Below are 16,175 nucleotides of genomic sequence, written 5' to 3'. Positions count from 1 at the left end.
TAAAGTAGAATATCGAAAGTTAGCGACGCAGACAGTTAGCTTACTAGTCTGCTTCCACCAATAAAATATGTAAGAGATTGATTGATAAACACCTTCCCCGCCAAGTCTATGTGTAGGGGGATCGAAAGCTGGCTTTTACTATACCGTGAGGACGCGTAAAAGGACGAAATCAAAGAATTCAAGCCTTGCTTTGAGAGTTTCATTGATAATTACGTGCAAATTTACTTAGTGAAGATTTCCATTGAAGTTTGCTCAATAATCGGGTGAAAAGTTGTTGAAATTGAACATCTTTAGTAATTTGTAGTACTAAAACCAGCAATGTTTGGAGCCATAAGACATCAAATTCGTAAATCTTCGACTTCCACAGTGGTACGAAATGACTGGACGCGTGAACAAATTAGTGAAATTTATCATTTGCCACTTATAGAGCTTGTATTTAGAGCGGTATGAAAGATTTGTCTGAATTGAGAAAACCAATTGAATCTAATGAACTGGTTTTATTTAGGCTACTATACATCGACAATTCCATGATCCTCGTAAAATACAGCAATGCACACTTCTTTCCATTAAAACAGGTATATAGAACTGTACATGCATGCTGAAAATACTAATGCTCTTCTCTAGGTGGCTGCACTGAGGACTGTAAGTATTGCTCTCAGTCTTCACGTTACAACACCGGTGTTAAGGCTACGAGGATGATGAAAATAGACGATATTATGGAAAAAGCTCATATCGCAAAAGCCAAAGGCAGCACGCGTTTCTGCATGGGAAGTGCTTGGCGTGATTTGAATGGTCGAAACCGTACATTCAAGAATATCTTGGAAATTATTACACAAGTTCGTGCTTTGAACATGGAAGTTTGTGTAACTCTAGGCATGTTGGATGAGCAACAAGCCAAAGATCTTAAAGAGGCTGGCTTAACCGCCTACAATCATAATCTGGATACTTCTCCCGAGTACTACCCTAAGATTATATCTACTAGGTCGTATGACGAACGCCTGAATACGATAGATAACATCCGTAAGGCCGGAATCAAGGTTTGCAGCGGTGGTATCTTGGGCCTTGGAGAAAAAGAACAAGATCGTATTGGCCTTATTCATTCTTTGGCCAATATGCCATCTCATCCCGAGTCCGTTCCTATTAATGCTCTCGTCCCTATCCCCGGAACTCCCGTTGGTGACATGGTCAAAAAACCTGTTGGCTTTCACTCCTTCCTTCGTGCGATTGCTACTGCTCGTATTTGCATGCCCAAGACCATCATCCGGTTTTCTGCTGGCCGAACTCAATTCTCTGAAACAGAGCAAGTGATGGCTTTCATGGCTGGTGCCAATTCCGTATTTACTGGCGAAAAAATGCTTACAACTCCATCCGTTACCTGGGACCAAGACAATCAATTGTTTCACAAATGGGGTTTCCATAATTTGGAAAGTTTCGAGTATGAAGAAGGGGCTGAGGAGCCAAACTTTACTCTTCCCCCAAAGAACCGTTTTCGTCCTGATCATGCTGAAGTTCTTAAGGCTGCGAGACCCGAATTAGAGGCTCAAGGATTGGCTGTTTAAACTTCCTAGTTTTCTCATTCTTTGGTTTTTTTTTTTTTCTTTTATCTTTACCTGAAGCAACCGTCTTGTCTTTTGAGTATCTTCATATTCTACAAAGTTTTGGACAAGATAAATGCTAGATTAATGAATTAATTATTCGTTCTTTTGAATCATCCCTTCATACGTTTCGTTGTTCACGGAACAAACTTGACTTTCTTTAAGCGTGTATCGGCTCTAATCAATCTCTTTTTTTTAGCTAATTACAGTTAAATATATTTTCGGCATTGCTTATTCTAATAAAACATTCACTTGCGTTTCTCAATCCTTTTGTTTATCATTTACCGTAACAACAATTTCTATCGTTATATTATAGTAAAAATTGCCTTGCACTTTGTTAAATATTTTGGCATTACATGTATTGAAAAAACGTAGCAAACGCGACTTCCCATGAACAATATATTTTTCCAGACGCGAACGCAATCCAATGCCAGATTGGCGTTCGCAATTTGAGGTAACGTAAAAAAGAGGTAAAATTTGCTAAATCATTAGGAACATTACTCCCAGTATTTGGATTCAGCACTTGTCTTGGCCATTGTCAACGACTGCGAAAACACCAATGATGCTCGAGAAGTATTGGAAACGCTGAAAAATGACGGCCAATGTTTGTCTCATGAAGATGGATGGAATCAATCCCAGGCAAAGGAGGAAGAAAGTGCGATTTTGCAAACATTAGACGATGAGTTAAATGCAGAGCACGAGGTTGACTATTCGGAAGAATTGATAGATTGTCCTTATGATTTGGATGGAACAGTATACAACTTTTTGCGGTCCATGTTTCATGGTATTGCTCCACAACGAGTTCAATACGTCCTTTCCAAATGTGGAAATGATCTTACGCGCGCCAGTGATGAATTGTTAAATCAGGAAGTACTCGAAAAAGATGAAGGACTTGGAAATGCTACTGATGCTCTTTTTGCGGCTCCAAATGCCTCTCATCGTTCACGACAACGTAAACGAAAAACCAAAAAACCTAATGCTTCGCGAAGAGCCCTCTCGATGCGCGATCTGAATTCAGAAGAAAATCACTCAGAGGTTGAAGACGAACTAGTACAGTTCACAGTTCAAAAGCTTTCTTTCTGGGAAAGAAACCAACAGCTTTTTGAAAAGATATCTTCAATTTTGGATATCGCGAACTCTCGAGTAAGCCATGAATTTTATAAAAACTCTGGATCTTTATACTTTACGGTAAACGCTTTGCTACAAAGTCATCCTCTGAAGACGCAAATCTTTGAGAAATCTTGTGAAGATAATGCATCTGAACTGTCAAGGAACACTGGTCTTTCGCTTCAATTCTGTTGTGAGCTTTTAACCTGTTGCAAAGACTTGCAAGGTGCAAGATGGATTGCTTATGCTGTGAAACAATCTCACCCAAAAGATACTTCCAAACTAGAGCTCGGTCTACGTGCTGGCAACGAAAAACTCAACATAAGCACTCCTTTTGCTTTAAAGCATAATTTGCCTGAAAGAGACAATGAGACGGAAGCATACTCGACAGAAGACTGTAACCGTCTGGCGGATGAATATTTAGAGTGTCGAAACGCTGAATATGCTGCTTCGGCCAGGGATTACCGGCGAAGCAAGAGTGACCGATTGCTTGGCGGATCAGCAACATACCATGCTCAAGTTGGAAGAGAGTATCATGAAAAAGCTATGAAATGGCGAGGATTAGCCATGAGATCTTTGGTTCAGACTGGAACACCATATTCATTAGATTTGCATGGCGCAACTGTTCGTGAGGCTAAGGTTATCGTGGAAGAAAGGATTTCAAGTTGGTGGGCAAAAGAAGCAGATTCTTCTCCAAATTGCATACATCCTTTTAGAATTATTACTGGAATTGGTAATCATAGCGTAGGCATGGAGGCGAGACTTTTACCCTCCATCGTACGATGGCTACAGCAGAATGGTTGGAGGTTTGAAGTAAATCATGGTCAAGTAGAGGTTTATGGTGCTATTCGCAAAAAAGTAAAATAAGAGCATACATCCCAGTGGGATTTTGGAAATTTGGTCTTTTTGTTGCATGCATGCATGCATAATAAGATTGTTTTGGTTTATAGTAACGTTAAAATTCGATTAAAATTTATTTTGAGCCTATTTAATTTGATTGAAACTCATCATATTAGAAAAATTCTTCATGTACTATAAAAATTTTACAAGCTATACTAGTGTCGTTAATGAATCATTAAAGCAAGGAAACAAAAAAGGTATCTAAAATCAGTAGTTTACCGGTAGAGAAAAGTTAAGTATGGAATGAAGTTAATGATCTTCGGGTTGGTGGATGCTGACAATTTAGTTCTTTAAATTCCTTGCCGAAGAAGTTAAGAGACTTCAGAAGGCGCATACGACGAGGGACCACTTTCATACAGATAACGAGAATTGGTTCGTTCAAAAGGGACGGTCTGATTACGTCCAAACCGTTCCAATGAAGCATCCGGGAGTAAATAAGCAGGAGAATAGGATCCATCTTTATTCTTAAGAGCAGGATTAGGAGATGTATCGGAAATGCCACCCAGGGAAGTATAACCCTTATCATATAGTATACAGTATTTCGTTTTCGTTTCCAACAAGAGCTAAACAACCAATTTGTTAGTAAAATGAAAGACCACAGACATAAATAAAAACACGTACGTCCCAAACCTCAGAGTAAGTCCAATCTAAAATTGGCTGAACTCGCATAAATTTCGGCCATCCTTTGTCGGTCATTTCAAAAGCAACACGATGCAAGCCATGGGGATCCAACCGGCGAATGCCAATAAGTATTGCTTGGATATTTGGGTTGTCCGCTAGGAATAGCGTAAATGCCTCTTTCATAGGAAGGGAAATGCTGATAATGTTAAGACCGTAAAGGTTCTTGCAATCTTGAACGAATTCATCCATTTCATAAAATTCATCTTTCGGTCGTACGAACACAAAAGGGATCTCTGCTAATTTTTGTTTGGCCATCGAACCACCGTATTTTTCCCTTAAGCAGTATATACAAAGCAACAATAAAACCAGGCAATCCTTTCCTCCATTAAATGACATAGCAATTCGTGAGGCCCTGTACAATATCGTTAGAAAAAAGTAAAAAAAAGAAATCAATTCCGTCAAACATATATCCTTCATACCCATAAGATTCGAATGCATAATCAAGAAATTTCAGCGATGTTATAAGCCTTTGCTTTAAAACTCTGTTTTTCTCGGAAGAAGGATATGAAGTATAAATACTTTTAATTTTATTATATACGTCTTCTAATGCCTCCATGAAGCCTTTATTTCCTGTAAAGCTGCAGCAACAATGTACCAGTTTCCGATGCACCTGTGTTGGGTTCAAAAGTTTACGAAACAAAAGAAACACAGTATTTTCTTCTTTAATTCTAGCTTCTCTTTAAATACACGCACAATATTAATTATTGATATTTTCTATAAGTGTAATTCGAGAAGGATGGAGGTGGTGGAATTATTATTCATGAGATGCAATGAGGTAGTTAGTTGTGTTCTTCGAGATAAAACTTTTCTATTTCTTTTTTTATTCAATGATTTTTTTTTTGAGTAGATTGTAATTCTGTTTTTCATATGGACTTATGCGTCGACTTCTTTTTAGAGAAACATCTTTGAATAATGTGGATAATGAGATTCACTAAGAGGCAAAGAGCAACCATTAGTTTACTTTACAATTATTTTAGTCAAACAAAATAATCCAACATTATTTCCCTCATTTTCAGAAAGTTATCAGTGCATCCGAAAAAGACAAGTCCATTTTCATTATTTCTATATACATATACACTTCTAAATTAATATACAGGAAAAAGCTCCAAATAACTAACCAGTATCACAAAAAACCCTTTAAGTTTGTAAGTTTTATATCCACTGTAACTTGACCTTAATCAAGAAGGAACGCAAAACAAAAAGGCAGAGTCCGATTCTTTCGCAAGACTGACTGAAAACAAGACTTTCTTATTAAAACAATCGAATACCTTCAGTCTTCTCCAGTTTACGAAAGGTATTCCCATAAGGCCTTATAAATCCAATCAATATAAATGATTATAACATGACTCGCCTATTTTATTTTTCTATCCATCCTTTGAGGAGTACTGAAAGTTGCACAACAGCAATGATGACCCGCATAATAACCAAAAGGGGATTCAAGATAAAACTCTTTTATTCAAATCCCAAATAAAGCATACAATGTGTGTTGAAGATAAATCGTATCCCCAATAGGCTTAGATAACGACACAAACCAATTTTTTTGCAATGTTCTAACAGATGCTGCTCAAACTGTCTTCGATTGTTCATCTTCAGGTGTCTGAAAAGGCACATCAGCTGCCGATGGTTTCTCCTCTGAAGTTGCTAAAGATGCAGTATCATCACTTTCTTTGTCTTCTTCTTTCACATTGAGGGACTGTGCTGCCTCACTGTCATTCGACGGATCGGTTGAAGTAGCATCGCCCTCGGTTTTTTTTACATCAGCTGTAGCTTCTTCTTGTTTCGCGATTTCTGATTCAGCCTTGTCTGGAGTCGTTTCTGGTTTAAGGCTTTCTGATCCTTCCTTAGGCTCTTCCTTAGGTAGATTTGTTTTAGTATTATCAGTTTTCTTGTCTCCGTCATCTGGATTTTCTTCGTCGAGCATATCTTGAACCAGACGCTCTCCGAGTTCTTCTCGATCTTTACCATCGGAGCTAAGACTCATATCTAAGGCTAACTTGGTGTTTGCAAGTCTTTGAATATATTCTTCAACAGTTTTTTTCGTAATCAACCTTATAACTCTCACGTCGCGCATCTGGCCCACACGGTGAGCCCGGTCTTCAGCTTGCAGGTCATCAAAAGGATTATAAGAACAATCATATAGAATCACCACGTTCGCGCAAGCTAGGTTAATACCGAATCCACCAGCTCTTGTAGATAACAAAAATACCGTCACATCAGGTTCTTTATGGAACTGATCAATAATGTCTTGACGAGTTTCTACTTGAGTAGATCCATCCAAACGAACATAAGAAATTTTTAAAGAATCCAAAACTTGCTCTAGAATATCGAGCATTTGAGTAAACTGGCTAAAGAGAAGTATACGATCACCTTTCTGTTTCATTTCAGGAATCATTTTTTTCAGCTTTAGGATTTTACCTGAATCCATCCAAGGCTCCTCTTTCAGCATATACGATTGCAATGTGGGGAAATTGCGGCACAGACGATGAAGTTCAAAGTCAGACATAATTTCCATATCTTCAAAGATGTATTGCTCATTAGCATTTTTGTACTGTTCTTCCTTCATGATATCTTTAGCCATCTTACGCAAAGTGTTCGTATCGTAATGTTCTCGGAAGAGTAAAGCATGATTGGCGGCCTTTCGCAATTGCATAAGCGTGTGTCCAACCGATGCTGGCTTGCCATTTTCCTCGTTTCCTTCGTCTTTCTTTACTCTCTTAGGTCGTTTATCCTCACGCTTTAGTTGTTGAGATTTTTGCACAGCTGCATACCGATTATAGATGGTTTCTTGTTCGGCGGACATATCGCAATATTCAATGTGATGACTCTTCTGAGGTAAGTCACCTAAAACTTGAGCTTTACGTCGACGCAGTACGAAAGGCGTCATCATTGTTTTGGCTCTACTGATTCTCTGTTTCGATAAAAGAGCTTGCTCGATGTCAGCGTCGGCAGTAGGCTTTGCTTTAAAAATGACATCCAAGTCCTCCATGTCGCTATCAAACACGTTCGGAAGGATGAAAGCTAGCAACGATACTAATTCTTTAAGATTATTTTGCAGAGGAGTACCGGTTAATAGTAATCGAAAGTTAGCAGTCAGATTCATCAAATTTTTATATCGCTCTGACATTCGATTCTTCAAATAGTGGCCTTCGTCATAAACGCAAACATCAAAGTTTTGATGCTTAAGGAATGAGCGATCCTCTTTACTGCTGGTGGCTAGTTGGTATGTAGTAACCAAAATGTCATATGCTACATTATTTTCTTCTATAGCTTCTCGAATATCAGCGCGTTCCTGTTGGCTTCCATAGTATGGTTCTACACGGAGACGGGGACAGAAGCGAGCAAGCTCACGTAACCAATTTTCGAGAGTAGAAGAAGGAACTACAACAAGATGAGGACCTGTACGGCCTTGTTCAAGAAGCAGAGCAAAAAAGGCAACAACCTGACAGGTCTTGCCTAAACCCATTTCATCGGCTAAAATACCAGAAAGACCCAATCTATACAGTAAGTTCATCCAATTAACACCAATCATTTGGTAGCTCTTTAGCTTAACATCAGGAGCAAGGCTAGCAGGTTGTTCGGTGATAAAGCCAGGATAGTTCGAGGCATTAAAAGAGGCATTATGTAGTGAATCCATATCAACGATGTTCAATTCACCATAAGCTTCTTTCAATTTTATACCCCAGGAAGCCATACCATCTGATATACGCTTACCTAAATCTTCACAACGGGCGATAAGGTTGTCAATAGCATAGTAACCTTCCATGGTTTCCATGCAGACATTGACAATTTTTTGACCCATAGGGATTTTTGGTCTTCTTCGGCCTCTCCTACCAGGTTTACTAGGAACATCATCAGGATGTTTAATGGCACAAGCTTCGGCAAGATTATTGAAGGGACGATGTTCCAGAAGCAACTTAGAGTGAGCAAGTGGGCAGCTGGCAGTATCCGAGATTTCCTTAGCAGAACTAGCATTGATGAAATTGAGAACAGTTCGCTCCAAAGCTGAAGTGTCTCTTTGGACAACTACATCTGATTCTTCGCCGGAATCATAAAATTCATCCTCTTCAACGGGTTTCTTTGCAGGTTTTCGGGAGTACGAGGGAATTGGTGTGGTTTCTTCGGCAGGCGCCATGGGATATCCTGTTGAAGGTTGGGTATACTTATCACGTATAGAACGTTTTTGGGAATGCACAGTACGATTTGAAGTCTCAAAATTTGGAATAAAACTGGAAAGATCAGGGAGGCCATGAGTGAAAGCCTGATGCTGTTGTAACTGAGCTGATACATCATAATTCAAGTATTGACGGGACAATACAGACAAAGCGGCTATTTCTTCCCAATTATTTTGTGCAAGAGCATTGATCGTAGTTCCTATGTCGGCCTGAGGAATGAAAGAACGGATCCATTGAACACAGAGCATAGCATGATTGGGATTTTTTCTTGGATCCTTTATAGAAGCGTCGGCCGTCATGGGAGATGAAAGGGAAGGTATATTCTCAGGAGGGGTAGCAGAAGTATGTTGAACGGATGATGATCTAGGATGACTAACGGACCGAGACTTTGAGCGGGTATAGCTAGGAAGCATGTTTGCTGCGGGAGTAGCCGAGGCAGAAGAATTGTAAAGGGTAGAGTTATCGACGGCCGGCGCAACTGGATTCGATGAATTCAACAATCCTCCAGAACTGACATTAGACAAAGCGGGAACATTTCCCATGAAATTGTTATTGCCATGATACTGTGAATTGTAATTGGGATATGCAGGTTGCTGCTGCAAAGACTGGATACTGGGGAATCGGGAAGGAGCATTGGTCATTCCAGGAGAAATTCCAGTAAGCGGAGAAGAGTTTGATCCTAGATTGTAAGAAGAGTTGGTTGGGTAGGGTGAAACAGGTTGTGGAGGAATACCACCCATGTAAGCAGCAGTTGAAGGTGCAGACGGCGCAAACCCATAAGGATAATTCTGAGTGTTTGGCATCATGTAAGAGCTATTTAAGCTCGGGGTCGGATCACTAAGCAACGATGGATTGGAAGATGCATACGAATAATATTGGTGACCAAAGTTAGGATTCTGGAACTGACTATTTGCAGCAGTAGGTACATAAGGAGACTGGGGAACAGTCGAAGGATTCACTCCAGAAACATAAGGATACTGAGAAGAGCTTACCGGTGAAGATGACGATGTATTAGCATAAGGAGTATTGAATCCTCCACCGGATGATGCAACTTCACCAGAAGGAGTCTGATTCTCCTCGAATTTTCGTTTTCTGTTGTCCGATAAATAATCTGGAAGCATCTATTCTATTTAGTTACATGAAGTCTTTTGTAACAGACAAAATACAGGAAATCTACGGTTGGTTTTTTGTTTGAGATTTTTGGTGGCTGTTTGCAGAAGTACGCAAAACCAAATAAAGCAGTTTAGTCCAATTATCGTAAGATACACAACGACTAATAGTGAGATATATTTTTTCTCGTTATTATTTTGTAAACAAACAAAAGCAAAGTAAATATAGCTCAATTCAAGCAGAAGAAAATTGGAAACCCCCAAATTGGAGTTTGGAAGATCCATACGAAATATGAGTTTATTTATGTTACCAAAAAAATGTTTTCTGCGAGACGAATGAACCCTAGGAAAGTTACTTCCAACATCATATCCGACCTGAAATAAACGAGAAGTACAGGACCTCTTTTTCGTCTTTCTTAGAATTGTTGAGAGTTATTCGCGTCAAGAAGAAACTTAATTCTTTCCCCTTTACGAAACGCTTCCACTAGTAACATCAATGATTTTCTTATTTCCTAAATGAAATTGTGAGCTGCTTTTCACGAAAACAAATCAAAAGCCTTGTCCTGTTTTTAACAAACATAGTATATTTGGCCACGACAGATTGCAGCGTCAGTATATGTTTAGTCTATCGAGTAGGAGTAGGAACAGGAAAGTAAATAATAGAGACTTAGAGCCTGTTATGCTTAACAGCTATAGCTGGATCTTCAATTAGCACGAGTTTGCTAGCTGAACCAAGAAACTTTTTGCTCGTACAATTTTATCAGTCCGCTAGGCTTGAACATACCGCTTATAACTTCATAAATAGAAATAATCACAAATGAATTTCCGACTTTCTGCCGTGTTTACAATTGAGTATTTCATACCAATGATACTTATAACCCGAGATCGGATTTTCGTGACGGGCACCTTTTCAGAATAGATTCGCATAATTTTTATTCCTCAGCAGCCAAAATGAATGAATGGGCTCATTAAACAAAGAGTCTCCAAACTTGGTGGTTCGAAACTTTTATTTTCATAGACAAATTTCGCAATATATCCACGCCCTCCAACGAAACAAAAGTTCAATGAACTTCCAAGATTATTTAGGTAGGAGATAAATAATAAGAATCTTCCATAAAATTGAAAGTGATACTACAAGGTATCGTTTTGCTAAAAAAGCCTATCCCAAGAATATCATCATATTAATCCATAAACTTTTCAACGAATAGATAATAATAATGATTCAATTGGCGTAACATTACCTAGAGATATTTTCAAGGTGTTCAAACTTTAGAAGCTTCCAATTCCATCCTCGAAAGGTAGCAACGACATGGGTCTATGATTGATTTTTTCTATATGGATGTCACAGAATATCAACAAAACAAAACAAAAAAATCTTTTCGAACTTTACTTCGTACCTACCTGGCTTCTGAACGCCTTTAGTGTCCATGATTCACTAACAGCAATGTGGTTCTCATGAACGCAACATGTCAGGAAAAACAGAAGAAGAGAATTCCATCCAAACGTAAGTGATAATATCCTTTAGAATCATATTCGATGGTTGCCATACTGGAATTCTTGATTTAATAGATTCCTATTACATTGGTCAGGCATACTTTTTGAACATTTCTTGTAGGAAGAATTATCAAAGGGCTTCCTATTTTGGAAACAAGAAACACTAACTTCCTTCTCCCGTAAAGATTTGCTACTAACCTCAGATCAGTCGTATTTTGGTAAAATTCATTGGATTTAGTATTGCCTTATTCGCATTACCTTTACTGACTTATTATTGGACTCTAAAGCACTGGTTTTCTGGTATGAACTTTACGATATTTATATTTTTGGTTAAATTAGGAACCAAAGCTCGAAAAATCTGAGAAGTGTACTAACGATTCATTCTTGTAGGCTACAATACTCTGTATGCAGGAATAGCAGCTGTTGTCGTTGTGAATGTTGTTTTAGCTTTCTATATTGCTGTTGCATTTTTGGAAAAGGATGATACTTCTCCAAAACCTGCGAAAAAACAGCAATAATTGTTAATGCCAACTTGAGCTGCTGCTAGCATCAGTCAGTTCAACTTTATTTAAAAGGATCGTAGGAATATAATTCACATTCAAAGAGGAAGAAAAGAAACTTACACAAGCTCCTCTACTGTTTCTGTTTCCATGACCATAGAAGGAATAAACTTTTGAGAGAAGGAAAACTCAAGGAATAGTTGGATGGTGCGTAATGTATTTTGTAAGGACTAGATTCATCTACGCTTTTTCGTATTAATGATTTCTGCCAGAAAAAGCACTAGTCATTTCAGCAGTTCGTCTTACAATAAATCCAAGAATTTCACTTTTGCATGTTAGACGATCTCTATAAATTTTACGACGGTATTATAAAAATAGAGATTTCAAAAGACTGGTACAGTTTAAATGTTTATGAAACTACCCACTCTGCTTGTATGTAAGTTTCTACCAGATGATAAAATTGAGCCTTTTCTTCATAAACAGCGTGGTCGAGGAAATCATTTATTATAATTTTATTTATTCTTGAAATAATTAATCAGGGCATAGGCCATAAAACAAAAAACGGTTTGAGGTGCATTCCTCTTGAATGAACTTCCTTTGCAAACACTCTGTTTGGAAATAATGAGTGACCTTTTTCTTTACAATATATGTGTATATAAATAATGTTTTGTTTATTACATGAATAATCTGAAAGTTGCTTCAAGCTTCGATTTCAACCTTAACTCATACTTATCCTTTCCTTCATCACATCGAAATTAGCTTGTACCGAATTTTGGAACATAGGTAAATTAGAATGGTTTCGTAGTTTATTAACTAATTTTCTTTTCAGGTTTTCCAATATTTAAGATTAAACTATATCCTTTTGGTAACATTAGCTAAAAATGTCATCTGCAGCTGAACAGGCAAGATTACGCAGAGAGCGTCGCATGGAGAAGATCCGCCAAGGAGGAAATTCTAGAATTCACAGAATTTTGGGTCAGGAACCTAAAGAAGATGAGCAAATGCCTTCTCATGTCTCTACTCCTGAAACTGTTGCTTCTCCGAGCATTCAGTCAACTTCTAAAGCCGAGTCAGTTATGCCTTCGGACACTCAGATTTCCGAGGAAGATAAAGGTGATCCTAGAGATTTACATAATCTCTTGAATTCACCCTTCAATTTACAGAGCGACACTCCATCTAATGTTCCCCCTGAGAATATGTTCGCTGAAAACCCTGATTTTGCCAAATTTTTCCAAGCCCTTATGCAATCTTCCAAGGAAGATAACAATGGACCGTTTGAAAGGCCCGATGCTACTAGCAACCCCAATACTTATGTGGAAAATACTCAAAACCAAACATTGCGAAAGTATGTCCACTTACTTTTCGTTGCAGCTATAGTTTGTTTCTGCTACTTTCGTCGATTGGTATGTATCAAATATTTGGGTTTATTTGTTTCGTATGTAAGCTAACTGCAAAAAGCCTTTACTTCCTTGGATGTTTACTGTTGAAGCATGCTTACTTTCCATCCGGTTGTTTCTGGACAGAAAGAATCCACCATCATCTTCTTTATTAATGACGCTGGCTTCTCAATTGCCGGCTCCTTATGCGTCTATGATTAGACACACTACAAACTATGCTTCTTTAGTATCCCAGTTGATTACTGATGCTAGTGTAGCGATTTTCGTGATTGGAATATGTTGCTATATAAGCCCTTCTTTACTTTAATGATGATGAATATAATAGTACAATGATCGGAGTCGCAGGGAAAAAAAAGCATACGGTAATTTTGAGAGTCGCTACAAAGTTTTTACAGGAAAAGGAATTGAACTGAATCTTCTAATAAATATATATGTTTATACTTTTTCTTGTTTTCCTTATGAGTTGAATCATCGCAAGTTACGTTTGATGCTGAATTCAAATTAGCTAGCTAGTTGTCTATTTTAACGAGTTTAGAACCATGGCACTTTATAAACTATTTCATTGCTTGATTGCTCTCGCATTGAAAAATATACTGCCCTAAGAAAATATGAGTTTCGTAAATTTGTTTAGTAAATAGTGATCAACGCTCTGAAATACAGAAATGTTTTTTCATAAACTAAATCTAAAGCATATTTCAACTATTGCCTTTCAAATACTTGAAAGAATCTGAACTTTATATAAATCCACCTTGCGACTCTTATGAATTTACACTCTTGAAAATACAAACCAAACCATACGAAGTAATTCGCATGATACTGGGAATGATAATTTAGCATAAATATTTTTTCAAGGACTGTAGAAAAGAAAAAGAGAAAAACAAATTGAAAGAAGAATAGCTTGGATTATCTGATTCAATTTCAGGATTCGAGTTGAAATAACATGAAAAGAAGCGTACGAGCAATTCATAAGGAAGAGATCCGTAAGAAGTGGCGTCCTTTATCAGAAAAACAACATGAAGAGATTATGATTGTTCTTCGTACTTGCGCTAGGTAAGAAACTCTATAGAGAAATGCCGGTTTTTGAAGCTTTTGGATGGATACGTATAACTACCTGGAAAACCTCTATGTCTTTTTTTCTATCTTTCTTGGAAAAGTTTATAAAAGAAAAATTGGTTAATTCCTAAGCCCTATGTGAATATGCGAACTAACTTGTTAATTCTAGATTAGTATTAAACAGCATCAAATCCGAACATAGAAAGACTGCAGCAGAAGGATGGATGCTACAATGTTTAACAGGGATGAATCAGTCACTCAAAGCATTGCCCGTTCCTCCTAGTAAATTTGGCAACGGTGCCTTTTCTCAAGTGCTAACTGCGAACGTATGCTGTTTAGCTCATTGCAACCAGAAAGGAAATATTTTATTTACTAATTAAAAAATTATAGAATCAACTAGAGCGACAATTATATGGTGACTTGGATCATATTCATTTACTTCAAAAAGAATTACACTTGGAAAGCATGAGATTAGAGCAAGAACAAAAAGCTTACGAGCAAATGAAGCATAATCTTTCTTCAAACCAAGCAAGATCACAAAATATGCGGACCAAGGTACGTGGACCCTGTCTACTATATTCATATAGCTGAACTGCTAATATACTTACCTAACTAGTTACATCCTCTATTGAAATCTTCTTTTACGGAGCGTTCGCTGAACAATGATACAATTATGGACAACAAAGATGCATCGGGTTTGCTATCCTCCAAGACAACAGCTTTGGAAACCAAAGCTAAAACAAAATACAACAAAAAGCTACAACCATTTTCAAGGACATTACATCGACATACAGGTCAAACAGTTCAATTAAGTCAAAAGGTACAGAAAGCTATTCTACTACTTCAAAGGCTTCAACAGCAAATGCCTGTAGGCCAACCGCAACCAGAACGTCCATCATAATGGCCTTCTACTTTCACCTCTTTTCTGAAAACCAAAAAAAAGATGGACCGGAAAGACACTTTTGTTGCAGTCAGTTTTATTTTATGGCCCTGGACTAATGCAAACCCAAAAACTGGATTTACAGTCCATCTACTCTCAGCACTCAGACTAATCACCTCGTCATTGGTAATTCTCACATTAAAGTGAGACGACAAGCTAACTTAATGGAGTGCTTGGTTAAGGAAGAAAAGTTTTCATAAATTTGCTACCTCCATTGTCCTCTACCCAATTAGGGTAGGGTAGGATAAATAAACCAGGATCGAAAGGAAATCAATTGAAATGAACAGGTTGAGAGAAATAATGTTTTCGGGAATCAACACTTACTTTATAATTCGGTAAAGCCTCTCCAAATTGGTTTTACGAGACCGAGACCAAATGCTCTTTCTTTAGACAAGCAAGGTTCTTTTGGGATAGAAGCTTTCCAACACTATTTTTAAGTGCCGAAAACCGCCATTTTTCTGCTATAATGTGGCTTTCTAAAACGAGGCAACTTTCCACAATGAAAGCCTTATGCTAAATTTCAAGGCCTACAACTTTGGAAATGCCCATAACCTATTTGGCACTTAGAATTATAAAGGAGATAAGAGTTTGATTCAACGTCAAAAACAGACCGGTTGATATGAGCTCTCACACAATCGATACAAAATCTCATACAGATAATGCTAAGAACCTCTGTAGAGTTGGACATGAGTGTTTTTCCAGTATTCCAGTATTACAGAGATCCATGTCAGAAAAACATACATTATGTGATAAAGAAGCTTTTTTTCTTAAGCGTTTTGATGGCACATATTGAAGTCTTGATATGATTACCCTTGGCAAGAGTCTGAGACAATTCATGAATGCTCTCTAGGAACCTTTCTCAACTATGAGAAATAAATTAATTAATTTATAGTTATACCTGCAAATTTCGTTCTTGAATGATGATGATGTTTATACACATGCTTTTTAAACCATGCGTGTCGTTAACAGGCAGCTTTCTCTCTATTAACTTTACCCATTTTCCTAATGATTTCTGAATTGGATTAAATGATACTCTATTGGATTCTCTTAGTTTGCTTTCAATCTACGTGGAAAATTTCTTGATACCACTTTAGTCATAATGTTTTCATAAAAGACGAATAATGAGATTTCTTTTTTTATATATATAGGCAAGTCTTCTTCATATATGGGACCGTCTTGTTTCTGTTTCATAGTCTCTACAATTCTAGTTAAACTGAAAATTACAAA

At 37.6% G+C, this 16,175-nt stretch overlaps 7 protein-coding genes across 7 annotated transcripts; 5 read left to right on the top strand and 2 right to left on the bottom strand.

The window, feature by feature from the left end:
- The first annotated feature begins 62 nt into the window (after nt 1-62).
- Nucleotides 63-1,863, top strand: SPOG_03529 (biotin synthase). The gene is made up of 3 exons (XM_013169944.1): nt 63-444; nt 506-575; nt 625-1,863. Exons 1-3 carry the CDS (start codon nt 319-321, stop codon nt 1,557-1,559), a joined length of 1,131 nt encoding a protein of 376 aa, XP_013025398.1. The 5' UTR covers nt 63-318; the 3' UTR covers nt 1,560-1,863.
- A 132-nt stretch (nt 1,864-1,995) lies between these two features.
- On the top strand, nt 1,996-3,791 carry SPOG_03528 (SMR domain-containing protein). The gene is made up of 2 exons (XM_013169943.1): nt 1,996-2,049; nt 2,088-3,791. Exons 1-2 carry the CDS (start codon nt 2,023-2,025, stop codon nt 3,567-3,569), a joined length of 1,509 nt encoding a protein of 502 aa, XP_013025397.1. The 5' UTR covers nt 1,996-2,022; the 3' UTR covers nt 3,570-3,791.
- On the bottom strand, nt 3,668-5,185 carry SPOG_03527 (FAD synthetase). Its single transcript, XM_013169942.1, has 3 exons — nt 4,703-5,185; nt 4,224-4,635; nt 3,668-4,165 (listed from the first exon to the last, which is right to left on the bottom strand). Exons 1-3 carry the CDS (start codon nt 4,837-4,839, stop codon nt 3,914-3,916), a joined length of 801 nt encoding a protein of 266 aa, XP_013025396.1. The 5' UTR covers nt 4,840-5,185; the 3' UTR covers nt 3,668-3,913.
- On the bottom strand, nt 5,163-9,658 carry SPOG_03526 (helicase SWR1). The gene has a single exon (XM_013169941.1). It carries the CDS (start codon nt 9,574-9,576, stop codon nt 5,848-5,850), a length of 3,729 nt encoding a protein of 1,242 aa, XP_013025395.1. The 5' UTR covers nt 9,577-9,658; the 3' UTR covers nt 5,163-5,847.
- Nucleotides 9,659-10,846: 1,188 nt separating this feature from the next.
- Nucleotides 10,847-11,924, top strand: SPOG_03525 (vacuolar H-ATPase assembly protein Vma21). Its single transcript, XM_013169940.1, has 3 exons — nt 10,847-11,068; nt 11,267-11,358; nt 11,449-11,924. The coding sequence occupies exons 1-3, from the start codon at nt 11,031-11,033 to the stop codon at nt 11,574-11,576; spliced, it is 258 nt and encodes an 85-aa protein (XP_013025394.1). The 5' UTR covers nt 10,847-11,030; the 3' UTR covers nt 11,577-11,924.
- A 356-nt stretch (nt 11,925-12,280) lies between these two features.
- On the top strand, nt 12,281-13,655 carry SPOG_03524 (Sad1 interacting factor 1). Its single transcript, XM_013169939.1, has 3 exons — nt 12,281-12,341; nt 12,388-12,961; nt 13,017-13,655. The coding sequence occupies exons 2-3, from the start codon at nt 12,440-12,442 to the stop codon at nt 13,260-13,262; spliced, it is 768 nt and encodes a 255-aa protein (XP_013025393.1). The 5' UTR covers nt 12,281-12,341; nt 12,388-12,439; the 3' UTR covers nt 13,263-13,655.
- Nucleotides 13,656-13,735: 80 nt separating this feature from the next.
- On the top strand, nt 13,736-16,122 carry SPOG_03523 (Sim4 and Mal2 associated protein 7). The gene is made up of 4 exons (XM_013169938.1): nt 13,736-14,005; nt 14,178-14,334; nt 14,399-14,563; nt 14,625-16,122. Exons 1-4 carry the CDS (start codon nt 13,896-13,898, stop codon nt 14,907-14,909), a joined length of 717 nt encoding a protein of 238 aa, XP_013025392.1. The 5' UTR covers nt 13,736-13,895; the 3' UTR covers nt 14,910-16,122.
- Nucleotides 16,123-16,175: the final 53 nt, after the last annotated feature.

The sequence above is a fragment of the Schizosaccharomyces cryophilus genome (assembly GCF_000004155.1).
Source record: "Schizosaccharomyces cryophilus OY26 unplaced genomic scaffold supercont4.7, whole genome shotgun sequence".
Classification (NCBI taxonomy): Eukaryota; Fungi; Ascomycota; class Schizosaccharomycetes; order Schizosaccharomycetales; family Schizosaccharomycetaceae; genus Schizosaccharomyces; species Schizosaccharomyces cryophilus.
This window is presented reverse-complemented; position numbering and strand designations above follow the sequence as displayed.

Excerpts from the sequence above, each read along its gene's own strand:
- SPOG_03523 (XM_013169938.1), top strand. The coding sequence starts at position 13,896 with ATGAAAAGAAGCGTACGAGCAATTCATAAGGAAGAGATCCGTAAGAAG. Across the intron at positions 14,006-14,177 it reads GTTCTTCGTACTTGCGCTAG|ATTAGTATTAAACAGCATCA; the intron begins GTAAGAAACTCT and ends TGTTAATTCTAG. Across the intron at positions 14,335-14,398 it reads CTCAAGTGCTAACTGCGAAC|AATCAACTAGAGCGACAATT; the intron begins GTATGCTGTTTA and ends AAAAAATTATAG.
- SPOG_03528 (XM_013169943.1), top strand. The coding sequence starts at position 2,023 with ATGCCAGATTGGCGTTCGCAATTTGAG. Across the intron at positions 2,050-2,087 it reads ATTGGCGTTCGCAATTTGAG|GAACATTACTCCCAGTATTT; the intron begins GTAACGTAAAAA and ends CTAAATCATTAG.
- SPOG_03529 (XM_013169944.1), top strand. The coding sequence starts at position 319 with ATGTTTGGAGCCATAAGACATCAAATTCGTAAATCTTCGACTTCCACA. Across the intron at positions 445-505 it reads TAGAGCTTGTATTTAGAGCG|GCTACTATACATCGACAATT; the intron begins GTATGAAAGATT and ends GGTTTTATTTAG. Across the intron at positions 576-624 it reads ACTTCTTTCCATTAAAACAG|GTGGCTGCACTGAGGACTGT; the intron begins GTATATAGAACT and ends GCTCTTCTCTAG.
- SPOG_03527 (XM_013169942.1), bottom strand. The coding sequence starts at position 4,839 with ATGGAGGCATTAGAAGACGTATATAATAAAATTAAAAGTATTTATACT. Across the intron at positions 4,636-4,702 it reads TATGCATTCGAATCTTATGG|GGCCTCACGAATTGCTATGT; the intron begins GTATGAAGGATA and ends GATATTGTACAG. Across the intron at positions 4,166-4,223 it reads CTTACTCTGAGGTTTGGGAC|CTCTTGTTGGAAACGAAAAC; the intron begins GTACGTGTTTTT and ends TTGGTTGTTTAG.
- SPOG_03526 (XM_013169941.1), bottom strand. The coding sequence starts at position 9,576 with ATGCTTCCAGATTATTTATCGGACAACAGAAAACGAAAATTCGAGGAG.
- SPOG_03524 (XM_013169939.1), top strand. The coding sequence starts at position 12,440 with ATGTCATCTGCAGCTGAACAGGCAAGATTACGCAGAGAGCGTCGCATG. Across the intron at positions 12,962-13,016 it reads TCTGCTACTTTCGTCGATTG|CCTTTACTTCCTTGGATGTT; the intron begins GTATGTATCAAA and ends AACTGCAAAAAG.
- SPOG_03525 (XM_013169940.1), top strand. The coding sequence starts at position 11,031 with ATGTCAGGAAAAACAGAAGAAGAGAATTCCATCCAAAC. Across the intron at positions 11,069-11,266 it reads GAAGAGAATTCCATCCAAAC|TCGTATTTTGGTAAAATTCA; the intron begins GTAAGTGATAAT and ends ACCTCAGATCAG. Across the intron at positions 11,359-11,448 it reads TCTAAAGCACTGGTTTTCTG|GCTACAATACTCTGTATGCA; the intron begins GTATGAACTTTA and ends TCATTCTTGTAG.